Source organism: Scyliorhinus torazame, chromosome 25 (assembly GCF_047496885.1).
Source record: "Scyliorhinus torazame isolate Kashiwa2021f chromosome 25, sScyTor2.1, whole genome shotgun sequence".
Lineage (NCBI taxonomy): Eukaryota > Metazoa > Chordata > Chondrichthyes > Carcharhiniformes > Scyliorhinidae > Scyliorhinus > Scyliorhinus torazame.
In genome coordinates, this window is record NC_092731.1 from 24,788,535 (window position 1) to 24,802,544 (window position 14,010).

Here is a 14,010-nt window from a genome sequence, read left to right on the forward strand (position 1 = left end):
ATTTCTCTCACACTTTCACTGTTTCTCTGTCTCTCACACCCTCTCTTTCTCTGTCTCACTCTCTGTCTGTCTCACTCTCTGCCTGTCTCTCTCTCTGTCGCTCTCTCTCTGTCACTCAAACTCACTCTATCAATCTCACTCTCTCACTCTCTCTCTCTGTCTCACTCTCTCTCTCTGTCTTACTGTCTCACTCCCTGTCTCACTCTCACTTTCAATCTCTCTCACTCTCTCTGTCTCTCTCTCACTCGCTCTGTCTCTCTATCACGCAATCTCACTCTCTCAATCTCACTCATTTTGTCTCACTCACTTTCTCTGTCTCACTCTCTGTCTGTCTCTCTCTCTGTCTCTCTCTCACTCAATCTCACTCACTCTATCTCACTCACTCAATCTCACTCACTCAATCTCACTCTCTGTTTCTCTCACTTACTCTGTCTCTCACACTCTCACTTTCTCTGTCTCACTCTCTGTCTGTCTCACTCTCTCTCTATCTGTCTGACCGTCTCATTCTCCCTGTCTCACTCTCTCTGTCTCACTTGCTCTGTCTCTCTCTTACTCTCTCACTCACTCAAACTCACTCAATCTCTCTCTCTCAATCTCACTCACTCTCTCTGTCTCTCTCTCTCTCTCTGTCTGTCTCACTCTCTCTCTCTCTGTCTGTCTCTCTCTCTCGCTGTCTATTGTCTCTCTCTCTGTCTCTCTCACTCAATTTCACTCTATCAATCTCCCTCATATTCTCTCTCTCACTCTCTCTCACTCTCACTGTCTCACTCTCTCTGTCTGTCTCACTCTCTCACTCAATCTCCTCTATCAATCTCACTCTCCCTCACTCTGTCTCACTCTCACTCACTGCCTCATTCTCCTCTCTGTCTCTCTCTCACTCTCTCTGTCTCTCTCTCACTCTCTCTGTCTCTCACTCTCTCTGTCTCTCGAAAATGAAATGAAATGAATGAAAATGAAATGAAATGAAAATGAAAATCGCTTATTGTCACAAGTAGGCTTCAAATGAAGTTACTGTGAAAAGCCCCTAGTCGCCACATTCCGGCGCCTGTTCAGGGAGGCTGGTACAGGAATTGAACCGTGCTGCTGGCCTGCCTTAAAAGGCAGCGATTTAGCCCAGTGCCCCTGGTCTCTCTCTGTCTCTCACTCACTCTGTCTCTCTCACTGTTTTACTCTCTTTCTCACCCTCACTCTCTCTGTCTCGCTCACTCTCTCTTTCTCACCCTCACTCTCTCACCCTCACTCTCTCACTATCTCTCTCTGTCTCTGTCTCACCCTCTCTGTCTCACTCTCACTCTCTCCCTGTCTCTCTCACTCTCTCTGCCTCACGCTCTCTCTCTGTCTCTCTCGCACTCTGTCTCTCACTCACTCACTCTGTTTCACTCTCTCTCACTGTCTCACTCTCTCTGTCGGTTTCACTCTCACTCACTCTCTCACGCTCTCACTCACTCTGTCTCATTCTCACTCACTGTGTCTTTCTCTCTCACTCACTCTGTCTCACTCTGTCTCTGTCTATCTCTCTCTCTCTCTCTCTCTGTCACTCTCTCTCACTCTCAACCTGTCTTTCTCTCTCTCTCTGTTTCACTCTCTCACTCACTCTCTCTGTCTCACTCTCTGGGCGGTATTCCCCCCCCCCCCCCCCCCCCCCCCCCCGGGTTATACATTTTAGTTACCGTTGTATGAAGAGTCAATAGTCCTGTTCCTTTTCACCAAACACCATTTATTTCACTTCCACAGCCTCTGTACAAAACTCATAACAACACACCACCTGACACAAGGGCCACCTGAAGCCCCTTTACATATCAGTGTCAATCATTGGATACTTAAACTAAATGAGACAACTAATTGCAATGTCTCTTAATGCATTACTTAACTCTTAACCCATTACTTAACAGTCTCCCCTTCCTTGGAGAAAAAAATAATTAGGTGAAAACAAAATTTAAAGAAACTCAAAAACACACACGCAATTTCCCCCTTTCTTTTTTTTTCAATTTTATTTTTGGAAAAAAAATCACAGTAACAGGCGCCCTTCATTAACAATATCCAAAAGTTAAATTTCTGTCAATATCTGAGATATATAAAAGGCCATATCCACCGCCTCTACAAAGCTTAACGTCTCAGCAGCCAAAGTGCTTTCGCCCACTTTCATTATTTTCTTTGTTTCGCACACAAGAGGACAACATTTACCATTGTTCCCTAAGAGGAAAATTATAAAACCTCCTGTGCTTGATTTGTATAGGACGCATCACTATAAACTATGAATTTCAAGTGCCTAAGGTCACCTAAAACCGGGAACCTCAAAACACACTCCTGCATTTTTAGTTTAGCCAAACGCTTTATTTGCTCTTATTATGTCTTCCACTTTGGGACCATCAAAACTCACATCCGGTCTAGTCTGTCTACCTAACCAATTCAGTTGCCCAATTAAACTTTGCAGTTTCTCTTTTTCCACCTTTGAAACCTTGCATCTTTATGTGAAAACCCGGCCACGACTAATTGCTATTGGGCTGATGCTTTCCAAATAAGATTGCTGACGTAAAGTTGCCCCTAACTTAGTCTGTCCGATTTCCAGTCCAATATATTTAAATGCACCGTAAGCCTGACTTCCGACCCTGAATTCTTTCCTCAAACCAGAGATTACAAAAGCTTCAAAATCACTAGTCCCACCCCACAAAAATTATTTGACAAGCATCATAAAGATGCCAGAAAGGTTCCCTTTATAGTGCCAGTAAAACATTACCGGATCTACTTTCAACTGGTAACAGCCTAACTTTAACAAAACTGACCTTACCGAAAAATACCAGACTCTAGATGCAACATTTAAACCACATACACATTTGTTCAACTTACAGAATACTCCTTCTGTGTTAGCTGCTTCTTTAGGAGGACGGAGAAAAATATCTCTCTGGAGCTGATGCCCCTGCAAGAAGGCAGCTTTCATATCTATAGATTTGCATTCCCATACTTTTGTGGCTAAAAGAAGATCTTTAAAATTAACGTTTCCTGCTATAGGTGAATCTACCCTTAAATCCTGATCTTCTAAGTTTTCTTCAAATCCCCTTGCCACAAGCCTGGCCTTTGCCTTATAAGTTCCATCCGGAAGAACCTTTTCCGTGCAAATCCATCTGTGGGACAGAGCTCTTTGTCCCCTATCCGGTACTTCCGTGTATACCCCAAATTCACTCCAACTATGCAGTTCTTGCTGTTTAGCATCTTTGATAGCTTTTCATATAATTTATTGGAAGCCACCAAAGTCTCACGTGCATGTGGGCTTCTACTCCTATTAGTATTCGTAGTCTTACTCATGTTCCGAGACCTTGATAAACTACATCCCCTCTCCCGCCTAGTAACTTGTTCTATACTGCTACTGCTTGATCTTTCCCTTCTGCTGTGGGATGTCCTTTCAAAATTCTCGACCTTTTCCTGCGGACCTGTCACAAACCGATGTACTATCTGAACTGCCACTGCGTTCCTGTGACCTCCATTTTTGAACTTCGTGTTCCCAATCCATTGTCTTAACTCCCTCCCCTGAATGCTGTACATTCAACCAATGTTTATACTTTCCAGTGGCCTTCCCTGCTCTAATAACAATTGCATCCTTCCATTGACTAGACTCTTCAGGCAAGTATGACACCTTTGTACCAAATTTTGGCAGTTGTCCTTTCGGAAAAATGGCCTTATCCCAGATATTAAGGTCCACAACCACAATGTTGTTAAAATCCCTGGCCAAAGGTAGGGTTACTATCGGTCGTGCTGGTGTTCTTCTGTACTTCCTACAAACTTCACAGCAATCACTAACCTGTTCTATCAGTTTAGTATAGTCTTCATCCCTTACCCCTGCATCCTTTAATAAATGTTTCAGCCTCCGAGGAGACGGATGTGCAAATTGCCTATGCAGTTTTAATACAGCAAGCTTTTTATCTGCGAAAGTCCCATTTTCAACTGCCATTGACACATCCTTAACCACTCTACTTGAAATATTATTTTTCAGTAATGGAATACAATAGCGTCCCAACTGTGTAAATTGTAAGTCCCCCGTCTTTCCAAAAACTTGCCTTATCCTGTTCCATATCCAGTTTCATGTGTGCTTTCTTCATCGACTGTCTGCTCACAAGCAAAGGTATCTCACCGTGCTAATGAAATGATTCACTCCGGCAATATTGCAAGGGATCACTACTCTTTTCAGCGACTTCAGAGTATTATCATCCCCAAACCTGAAACTTGTGGAACTTTCAAATTCCTTAACCTTGTTACGACTTTCATCATTCAAGGAGTCCAGGTAACATTTTAACCAGTCAATTCCACACACTGTATATGTGCAGCCACTGTCCAATACAGCACAATTGAAGGATTCTGCAACCAACACCCTCATTACTGGCGTAAAACTGCTTGGTAATAGGACAATGGCTTCTCTCTGAACACTATCTTTTTCCTCTTCTGACTCTTCCGTGTCGTGTGTTGCTTCAAACACTCTATCATAACGTTTTGGACAGTTGAAGACATAATGGTATTGAGAGTCACATTGAAAACATCGATTTATCATGCCCCATGCATTTCTGGGGTTCATCTTCCTACTGTAAGTTCTAACTGGGTTTCTGTCTTCATAATTTTCTTGTCTCGATCTCCTTCTATAGTCTTGGGCCCTGTTCGTAGCCGTACAATTTCACCATCCTGTTAGTAGTGTATCTTCCATATTCTGCTTTATAGCAGACTGACCTATTTGAGTCATCAGAGCCGTCGGAATCGAATGTTTCCCCAGAAACTTCTTGAAAGCTTTTGTCATCTGATCGAATAAGGTATCCTCATCCGTAAACTGAACTCCTGTCAAACCTAGGAGTCAATCCATGTTGCTCACTCTAGCACAGTCAAGTAATTTAAAGGCCAACACAGACTGTGGAAATTCCAGGTTGTGTTTCTGCAGCCTTTTATAAATTCTGCCAAATTCCATTATATAGTCTTCCATGGAGAATTCCTCTATTTTCTGGAACTTATCAAATTCCGACCATGCTTCATACACACTTAATAAGTCATCTTTCTTGTAAATCTTATCCATATATTGTAATAGAGTCTCCAGACCTTCTTCTGAGTCTAACTCTTCCAATTCCAGCTCAGAAAGCACTTTGTTTCGGATTTTAGTGGCATAAGGTAGAGCAAGAGCCAATGCCATACCTTGTTTTCTCTTTCCCAAGGCAGTTACCTTAGTCCACATAACTACTGCACTTCTCCATTGGTCGTGCGATTCCCTTTCAGAAAATAAGGGGGGATAGTCAGATCCAGCCATCTTTATCCTGGGTTCAGCCATGCATCTTTTTTTTTCCTTCTCACTCACTCCTTGGTTTGATCAGGAAAAGTTGTATCTTTCAAACCTTCACATTTACACAGCAACCATCCTCTGCTACCATTGTTATACGTTTTAGTTACCGTTGTATGAAGAGTCAATAGTCCTGTTCCTGTTCACCAAACACCATTTATTTCACTTCCACCACCTCTGCACAAAACACCACCTGACACAAGGGCCACCTGAAGCCCCTTTACATATCAGTGTCAATCGTTGGATACTTAAACTAAATGAGACAACTAATTGCAATATCTCTTAATGCATTACTTAACTCTTAACCGCACCTGGTCACCTTGGGGAGCGGCCTGTGGGGGGAGGGGGGCTCCAAAGGGGTCTGGCCCACGATCGGGGCCCACTGATCAGCGGGCAGGCCTCTCCCCCCCCCCCCCCCCCCCCCCCCCCCCCACCGGGCCTACTTTCCGCCGCAGCCGGCCCCAGAACACCGACCCCATGTTGGGTCGGAGTCAGCGCGCGTAAGAAGTTCCCCGCACATGTGCAGCATGGCGCGGCCCAACTGCACATGTGCGGGTTGGCGTGGCGCCCATTTGGTGCCACGTAAGGAGGCTGGAGCGGCCTCTCCACTCCAGCGCCGTGCTGGCCCCCTATGGGGGCCAGAATAGGTTGTGCCTGTGCCCTGTTCGCGCCGTTGTGAAATGCGACGGTGTTCATGACGCTGCGAACACGTGGCCTCAATATCGGAGAATCGCCCCCTCTGTCTCTCTCACTCTCTCTCTCTCTCTCTCTCTCACTCAATCTCACACTCTCTCTTAGTCTCTCACTTACTCTGTCTCTCTGTCTCTCACACTCTCTCACTCACTTACTCTGTCTCACTCTCTGTCTGTCTCTCACTCAATCTCACTCTATCAAACTCACTCTCTCACTCTCTCTCTCTCTTCTCTCACACACACTCTGTCTACCTCTCCCTCTCACTCACTGTCTCATTCTCTCTCTGTCTCACTCTCACTCATTCTCACTCTCGATCAATCTCACTCTCTCTCAGTCTGTCTCATTCTCACTCTCTCTCACTCTGTCTCTCACTCTCACTCACTGTCTCATTCTCTCTCGCTCTGTCTCACTCTCCCTGTCTCTCGCACTCTCTCTGTCTCTCTCTCTGTCTGTCACTCTGTCTTTCACTCTCTCTCTCACTCACTCTGTCTCACTCTCTCTCACTCTCTCTGTTTCACTGTCTCTCTCTCTCTGTCTTTCTCTCTCACTCGCTCTGTCACACTCTCCCTCTCACTCACTCTCTCACTCACTCTTGTCTCATTCTCACTCTGTCTATCCCTCTCTGTTTCACTCTCTTTCTCTCTCTGTCTCACTCGCTCTCACTGTCTCACTCTCTGTCTCTCTCTCTGTCTCTCACTCTCTCTGTCTCACTCTCTCTGTCTCACTCTCTCTCTCACACTCTGTCTGTCCCACTCACTCTCACTGTCTCACTCTCTTTCTCTCTCACTCACTGGGCGAGATTCTCTGACCCCCCGCCGGGTCGGAGAATCGGCGGGGGCGGGATTCACGAAGTCTCCGGCACCTGAGATTCGGCGGGGGCGGGAATGGCGCCGCGCCGGTTGGCGGGCCCCCCCGCTCGATTCTCCGGCCCGGATGGACCGAAGTCCTGCCGCTAAAATGCCTGTCCTGCCGGCGTAAATTAAACCACCTGCCTTACCGGCGGGACAAGGCGGTGCGGGCGGGCTCCGGGGTCCTGGGTGCCCCCACGGTGGCCTGGTCCGCGATCGGGGCCCACCGATCCGCGGGCGGGCCTGTGCCGTGGGGGCACTCTTTCCCTTCCGCCTCCGCCACGGTCTCCACCATGGCGGAGGCAGAAGAGACTCCCTCCACTGCGCATGCGCGGGAATGCCGTCAGCGGCCGCTGACGCCCCCCGCGCATGCGCCGCCCGGAGATGTCATTTCCGCGCCAGCTGGTGGGGCACCAAAGGCCTTTTCCGCCAGCTGGCGGGGCGGAAATTCGTCTGGCGCCGACCTAGCCCCTCAAGGTTGGGGCTCGGCCCCCAAAGATGCGGAGCATTCCGCACCTTTGGGGCGGCGCGATGCCCGTCTGATTTGCGCCGTTTTGGGCGCCAGTCGGCGGACATCGCGCCGTTTCCAGAGAATTTCGCCCAGTGTGTCTCACTCTGTCTCTCGGTTTCCCTCTCACTCACTCTCTCTCTCACTCATTCTGTTTCATTCTCACTATGTGTCTTTCTCTTTCTCTCTCACTCTGTTTCACGCTCTCTTTCTCTCTGTCTCTCTCTCTGTCTCACTCTTTCTCACTCTCTGCCTCACTCTCTCTCTGTCTCTCTCTCTCTCTCTCTCTCACTGTCTCTCTCTCTCTGTCTCTCTCACTTTCTCTCTGTCTCGCTCTCTCTCGCTCTCAACCTGTCTTTCTCTCTCTCTCACTGTCTCACTCTCTCTGTTTCACTCTCTCTCACTCTCTCTCTCTCTGTCTCTGTGTCTCACTCTATCTCTCACTCTCTGAGCAGTATTCTCCCCCCCCCCCCCCCCCCAGCCGGGTGGGAGAATCGCCAGGCCGCTGCGTGAATCGCACCATGCCACCCTGACCCCCGCATGAGATTCTCTCACCCTCCGCGCTGGGCTGCTCGGAGAATCGTCGCAAACGGCGAGCGGCGATTCTCCGGCCCGGATAGGCCGAGCGGCCACCCATAAACGGCCTCGTCCCGCCGGCGCCGTCCACACCTGGTCGCTGTCGGCGGGTACTCGTCGTGAAGGTTTGGGGGGCGGCCTGTGGGAGGGGGAGGGGGACTCCAAAGGGGTCTGGCCCACAATGGTGGCCCACCAATCGGCAGGCCGGCCTCTACCCCCTGGGCCTAACTTCCGCCGCGGCCGGCCCCTGAACTCCGACCCCCACGTTGGGTCGGAGCCGGCGCACATAAGAAGTTCCCCACGCATGTGCAGGATGGCGCGGCCCATCTGCACAGCGCCCTGTGGGGGCCAGAATAGGTCATGCCCGGTCCTTGTTCGCGCCATCATGAAACGCGACGGCGTTCACGACGGTGCGAACACTTGGCCTCAATATCGGAGAATCGCCCCCCTCTGTCTCTCACTCTCTCTCTCTCTCTCTCTCACTCACTCAATCTCACTCTCTCTCTCAGACTCTCTCTCACTTACTCTGTCTCACACTCTCTCTCACTCACTTGCTCTTTCTCACTCTCTCTCTCTGTCTGTCTCTCTCTCACTCACTCTATCAATCTCACCCTCTCACTCACTCTCTCTCTCACACACTCTGTCTCACTCACACTCTCTCTCTCACTCACTCTGTCTCACTCTCTCTGTTTCACTCTCACTCTCTCTCACTGTCTCTCTCTCTCCCTCACTCACTCTGTCTCATTCTCACTCACTCTGTCTCTCCCTCTCTCTCTGTTTCACTCTCTCTCTCACTCACTCAATCTCACTCTCTCAGACTCTCTCTCACTTACTCTGTCTCACACTCTCTCTCTCACTCACTTGCTCTTTCTCACTCTCTCTCTCTGTCTGTCTGTCTCTCACTCACTCTATCAATCTCACCCTCTCACTCACTCTCTCTCTCACACACTCTGTCTCACTCACACTCTCTCACTCACTCTGTCTCACTCTCTCTGTTTCACTCTCACTGTCTCTCTCTCTCCCTCACTCACTCTGTCTCATTCTCACTCACTCTGTCTCTCCCTCTCTGTTTCACTCTCTCTCTCTGGCTCACTAGTTCACTCTGTCTCACTCTGCCTCTCTCTCTCCCTCTGTCTCTGTCTCACTCTCTCTCTCTCTCTCACTCTCTCTCGCTGTCTCAGTCTCTCTCTCACTCACACTGTCACACTCTCTCTGTTTCACTCTCACTCACTCTGTCTCTCTCTGTTTCACTCTCTCACTCTCACTCACTGTCTCCCTCTCTCTGTCTCCCTCTCTCTGTCTGACTCTCACTCTCTCTCTCACTCTCTGCTTCAATCTCTCTCTCACTCACATTCTCACTCTCTCTCTGTGTCTCACTCTCTCTATCTCTCTGTCTCACTCACTCTCTCTCTCACTCTCTCTGTCTTAATCTCTCTCTCTGTCTCTCTCTCTTCTCTCTCTATCTTACTCTCACTCTCTCACTCTCTCTCTGTTTCACTCTCTCTCTCTCTGTCTCAATCTCTCTCTCTCTGTCACACTCTCTCTCTCTCTGTCTCATTCTCACTCTCTCTTCCCTCTCTGTCTCACTCACTCTCCCTCTCTCTTCTCTCTGTCTCACTCTCTCTCTCTCTCTTGCAGTTGCCCGCTCTGATGCATACCACCTCAGTTTGGAGGCTTGCTGCAGTTTGGTGTTTGTAGTAAATGTATCTTTTTTAAAAACATTACTAAAAATGGGAGGGTGGGGATCAGTCTGGGACAGTGTGGGGGTCAGTCTGGGACAGAGTGGGGGTCAGTCTGGGACAGTATTGGGGGTCAGTCTGGGACAGAGTGGGGGTGGGGGTCAGTCTGGGACAGTGTGGGGGTCAGTCTGGAACAGTGGGGTTCAGTCTGGGACAGTGTGGGGGTCAGTCTGGGACAGTGTGGGGGTCAGTCTGGGACAGTATTGGGGGTCAGACTGGTTCAGAGTGGGGGCCAGTCTGGGACAGAGTGGGGGTGGGGGTCAGTTTGGGAAAGTGGGGTTCAGTCTGGGACAGTATTGGGGGTGGAGGTCAGTCTGGGAAAGGGGATCAGTCTGGGACAGTGTTGGGGGTGGGGGTCAGTCTGAGTCAGTGTGGGGGATGGGGATAGCCTGGGTCAGTGTGGGGGGTGGAGGTCAGTCTGGGACAGTGTGGGTGGTGGGGGTCAGTGTGGGTGGCGGGGGTTAGTCTGGGACAGTGTGGGTGGTGGGGGTCAATCTGGGTCAGGATTGGGGTGGGGTTCCGTCTGGAACAGTATTAGGTGTGGGGGGTCAGTCTTGGGGGGTGGGGGTCAGTCTGGGTCAGTATTGGGGGTGGGGGTCAGTCTGGGTCTGTGGGGGTGGGAGTCAGTCTGGGACAGTGTGGGGGTCAGTCTGGGACTGTGGGGGTCAGTCTGGGACAGTGTGGGGGTCAGTCTGGGACAGAGTGGGGGTCAGTCTGGTTCAGAGTGGGGGCCAGTCTGGGACAGAGTGGGGGGTGGGGGTCAGTTTGGAAAGTGGGGTTCAGTCTGGGACAGTATTGGGTTGGAGGTCAGTCTGGGACAGTGTTGGGGGTGGGGGTCAGTCTGAGTCAGTGTGGGGGGTGGAGGTCAGTCTGGGACAGTATTGGGGGATGGGGTTAGTCTGGGTCAGTGTGGGGGGTGGAGGTCAGTCTGGGACAGTATTGGGGGATGGGGTTAGTCTGGGACAGTATTGGGGTGGGGGGTCAATCTGGGTCAGGATTGGGGGTGGGGGGTCAGTCTGGATCAGTATTAGGGGTGGGGGTCAGTCTGGATCAGTATTGGGGGTGGGGGTCAGTCTGGATCAGTATTGGTGGTGGGGTTCCGTCTGGAACAGTATTAGGGGTGGGGGTCAGTCTGGGTTGATGTGGGGGTCAGTCTGGGTCAGTATTGGGGGTGGGGGTCAGTCTGGATCAGTATTGGGGGTGGGGGTCAGTCTGGATCAGTATTGGGGGTGGGGGTCAGTCTGGATCAGTATTGGGAGTGGGGATCAGTTTGGGACAGTATTGGGGGGTGGGGGGTCAGTCTGCGATATTATTGGGAGTGGGGGTTAGTCTGGGACAGTATTGGGGGTGGTTGTCAGTCTGAGTCAGTGTGGGTGGTGGAGGTCAGTCTGGGCCAGTGTGAGTGGTGGGGGTCAGTATTAGGGGTGGGGGTCTGTCTGGGTCAGTGTCGGGGGTTGGTCTGTCTGGTACAGTATTGGGGGGTGGGGGTCAATCAGGGTCAGTATTGGGAGTTGGGATCAGTTTGGGACAGTATTGGGGGTGTGGGGTCAGTCTGCGACATTATTGGGAGTGGGGGTTAGTCTGGGACAGTATTGGGGGTGGTTGTCAGTCTGAGTCAGTGTGGGTGGTGGAGGTCAGTCTGGGCCAGTGTGGGTGGTGGGGGTCAGTATTGGGGGTGGGGGCTGTCTGGGTCAGTGTCGGGGGTGGGTCTGTCTGGTACAGTATTGGGGGGTGGGGGTCAATCAGGGTCAGTATTGGGGGTGGGGTTCAGTCCGGGTCAGTGTTGGGGTGGGGGTCAGTCTGGGACAGTATTGCGGGTGGGGGTCAGTCTGTGACAGTATTGGGAGTGGGGTTCAGTGTGGGGGTTGGGGGTCAGTCTGGGACAGTATTGGGGTGGGGTTCAGTCTGGGACAGTATTGGGGGGTGGGGGTCAGTCTGGGACAGTATTGGGGGGTGGGGGTCAGTCTGGGACAGTATTGGGGATGGGGTCAGTCTGGGACAGTATTGGGGGGAGGGGGTTAGTCTGGGACAGTATTGTGGGTGGGGGGTCAGTCTGGGACAGTATTGGGGGTGGGGGACAGTCTGGGTCAGTATTGGGGGTGGGGGCCAGTCTGGGACAGTATTGGGGGTGGGGGTCTGTCTGGGACAGTATTGGGGTGGGGGACAGTATTGGAGGTGGGTGTCAGTCTGGGACAGTATTGGGGTGGGGATCAGTCTGGGACAATATTGTGGTTGGGGGTGAGTCTGGGATAGTGTTGGGGTCTGTCTGGGACAGTGGGGTTCAGTCTGGGACAGTGTGGGGGTCAGTCTGGGACAGTGGGGTTCAGTCTGGGACAGTGTGGGGGTCAGTCTGGGACAGTGTGGGGGTCAGCCTGGGACAGAGTGGGGGTCAGTCTGGGACAGTATTGGGGGTCAGTCTGGGACAGAGTGGGGGTGGGGGTCAGTCTGGGACAGTATTGGGGGCGAGGGTTAGTCTGGGTCAGTGTGGGTGGTGGGGTCAGTCTGGGACAATGTGGGTGGTGGGGGTTAGTGTGGGACAGTATTAGGGGTGGGGGTCAGTCTGGGACAGTATTGGGGGTGGGGGTCAGTGTGGGACAGTATTGGGGGTGAGGGTCAGTCTGGGTCAGTGTTGGGGGTGGGGGTCAATCTGGGTCAGTATTGGGGTGGGGTTCCGTCTGGAACAGTATTAGGGGTGGGGTTCAGTCTGGGTTGATGTGGGGGTCAGTCTGGGTCAGTGTTGGGGGTGGGGGTCAGTCTGGGACAGTATTGGGGGTGGTTGTCAGTCTGAGTCAGTGTGGGTGGTGGAGGTCAGTCTGGGCCAGTGTGAGTGGTGGGGGTCAGTATTGGGGGTGGGGGTCTGTCTGGGTCAGTGTCTGGGGTGGGTCAGTCTGGTACAGTATTGGGGGGTGGGGGTCAATCAGGGTCAGTATTGGGGGTGGGGGTCAGTCTGGAACAGTATTGGAGGGTGGGGGTCAATCAGGGTCAGTATTGGGGGTGGGGGTCAGTCTGCGACATTATTGGGAGTGGGGATCAGTTTGGGACAGTATTGGGGGTGGGTGGTCAGTATGCGACATTATTGGGAGTGGGGGTTAGTCTGGGACAGTATTGGGGGTGGGGGTCAGTCTGAGTCAGTGTGGGTGGTGGAGGTCAGTCTGGGCCAGTGTGGGTGGTGGGGGTCAGTATTGGGGGTGGGTGTCTGTCTGGGTCAGTGTCGGGGGTGGGTCAGTCTGGTACAGTATTGGGGGGTGGGGGTCCATCAGGGTCAGTATTGGGGGTGGGGGTCTATCTGGAACAGTATCGGGGGGTGGGGGTCAATCAGGGTCAGTATTGGAGGTGGGGGTCAGTCTGGGTCAGTGTCGGGGGTGGGGGTCAGTCTGGGACAGTATTGGGGGTGGGTGTCAATCAGGGTCAGTATTTGGGGGTGCGGGTCAGTCTGGGACAGTATTGGGGGGTGGGGGTCAATCAGGGTCAGTATTGGGGGTGGGGGTCAGTCTGGGTCAGTGTTGGGGTGGGGGTAAGTCTGGGACAGTATTGGGGGTGGGGGTCAGTCTGGGTCTGTGGGGGTGGGGGTCAGTCTGGGGCAGTATTGGGGGTGGGGGTCCAGTCTGCGACATTATTGGGAGTGGGGGTTAGTCTGGGACAGTGTTGGGGGTGGGAATAAGTCTGGGACAGTATTGGGGGTGGATGTGAGTCTGAGTCAGTGTGGGTGGTGGAGGTCAGCCTGGGCCAGTGTTGGTGGTGGGGGTCAGTATTGGGGGCGGGGGTTAGTCTGGGTCAGTGTGGGGGGTGGGGGATCAGTCTGTGACAGTATTGGGGGTGGGGGTCAGTCTGCGACATTATTGGGAGTGGGGGTAAGTGTGGGACAGTATTGGGGGTGGAGGTCAGTCTGGGACAGTATTGGGGGGTGGGGGTCAATCAGGGTCAGTATTGGGGGTGGGGGTCAGTCTGGGTCAGTGTTGGGGTGGGGGTCAGTCTGCGACATTCTTGGGAGTGGGGTTCAGTGTGGGGGGTGGGGGTCAGTCTGGGTCAGTATTGGGGGTGGGGGTCAGTCTGGGATAGTATTGGGGGTGTGGGTCAGTCTGGGATAGTATTGGGGATGGGGGTCAGTCTGGGACAGTATTGGGGGTGGGGGTCAGTCTGGGATAGTATTGGGGGTGTGGGTCAGTCTGTGACAGTATTGGGCGTGGGGATAAGTCTGGGGCACTATTGTGGGTGGGGGTCAGTCTGTGACAGTATTGGTGGGGGTCAGTCTGGGTCAGTATTGGGGTGGGGGTCAGTCTGCGACATTATTGGGAGTGGGGTTCAGTGTGGGGGGTGGGGATCAGTCTGGGTCAGTAT

The 14,010-nt window shown here is 52.1% G+C and overlaps 1 protein-coding gene across 1 annotated transcript in view; it reads left to right on the forward strand.

The window, feature by feature from the left end:
* Positions 1-14,010, forward strand: part of LOC140402429 (calpain-2 catalytic subunit-like) — a 276,110-nt gene that overhangs the window by 143,460 nt on the left and 118,640 nt on the right. Inside the window, exon 16 of the mRNA XM_072490200.1 lies at positions 9,572-9,636. Within this exon, the coding sequence (XP_072346301.1) occupies positions 9,572-9,636 (65 nt within the window). The remainder of the gene's footprint in view (positions 1-9,571; positions 9,637-14,010) is intronic.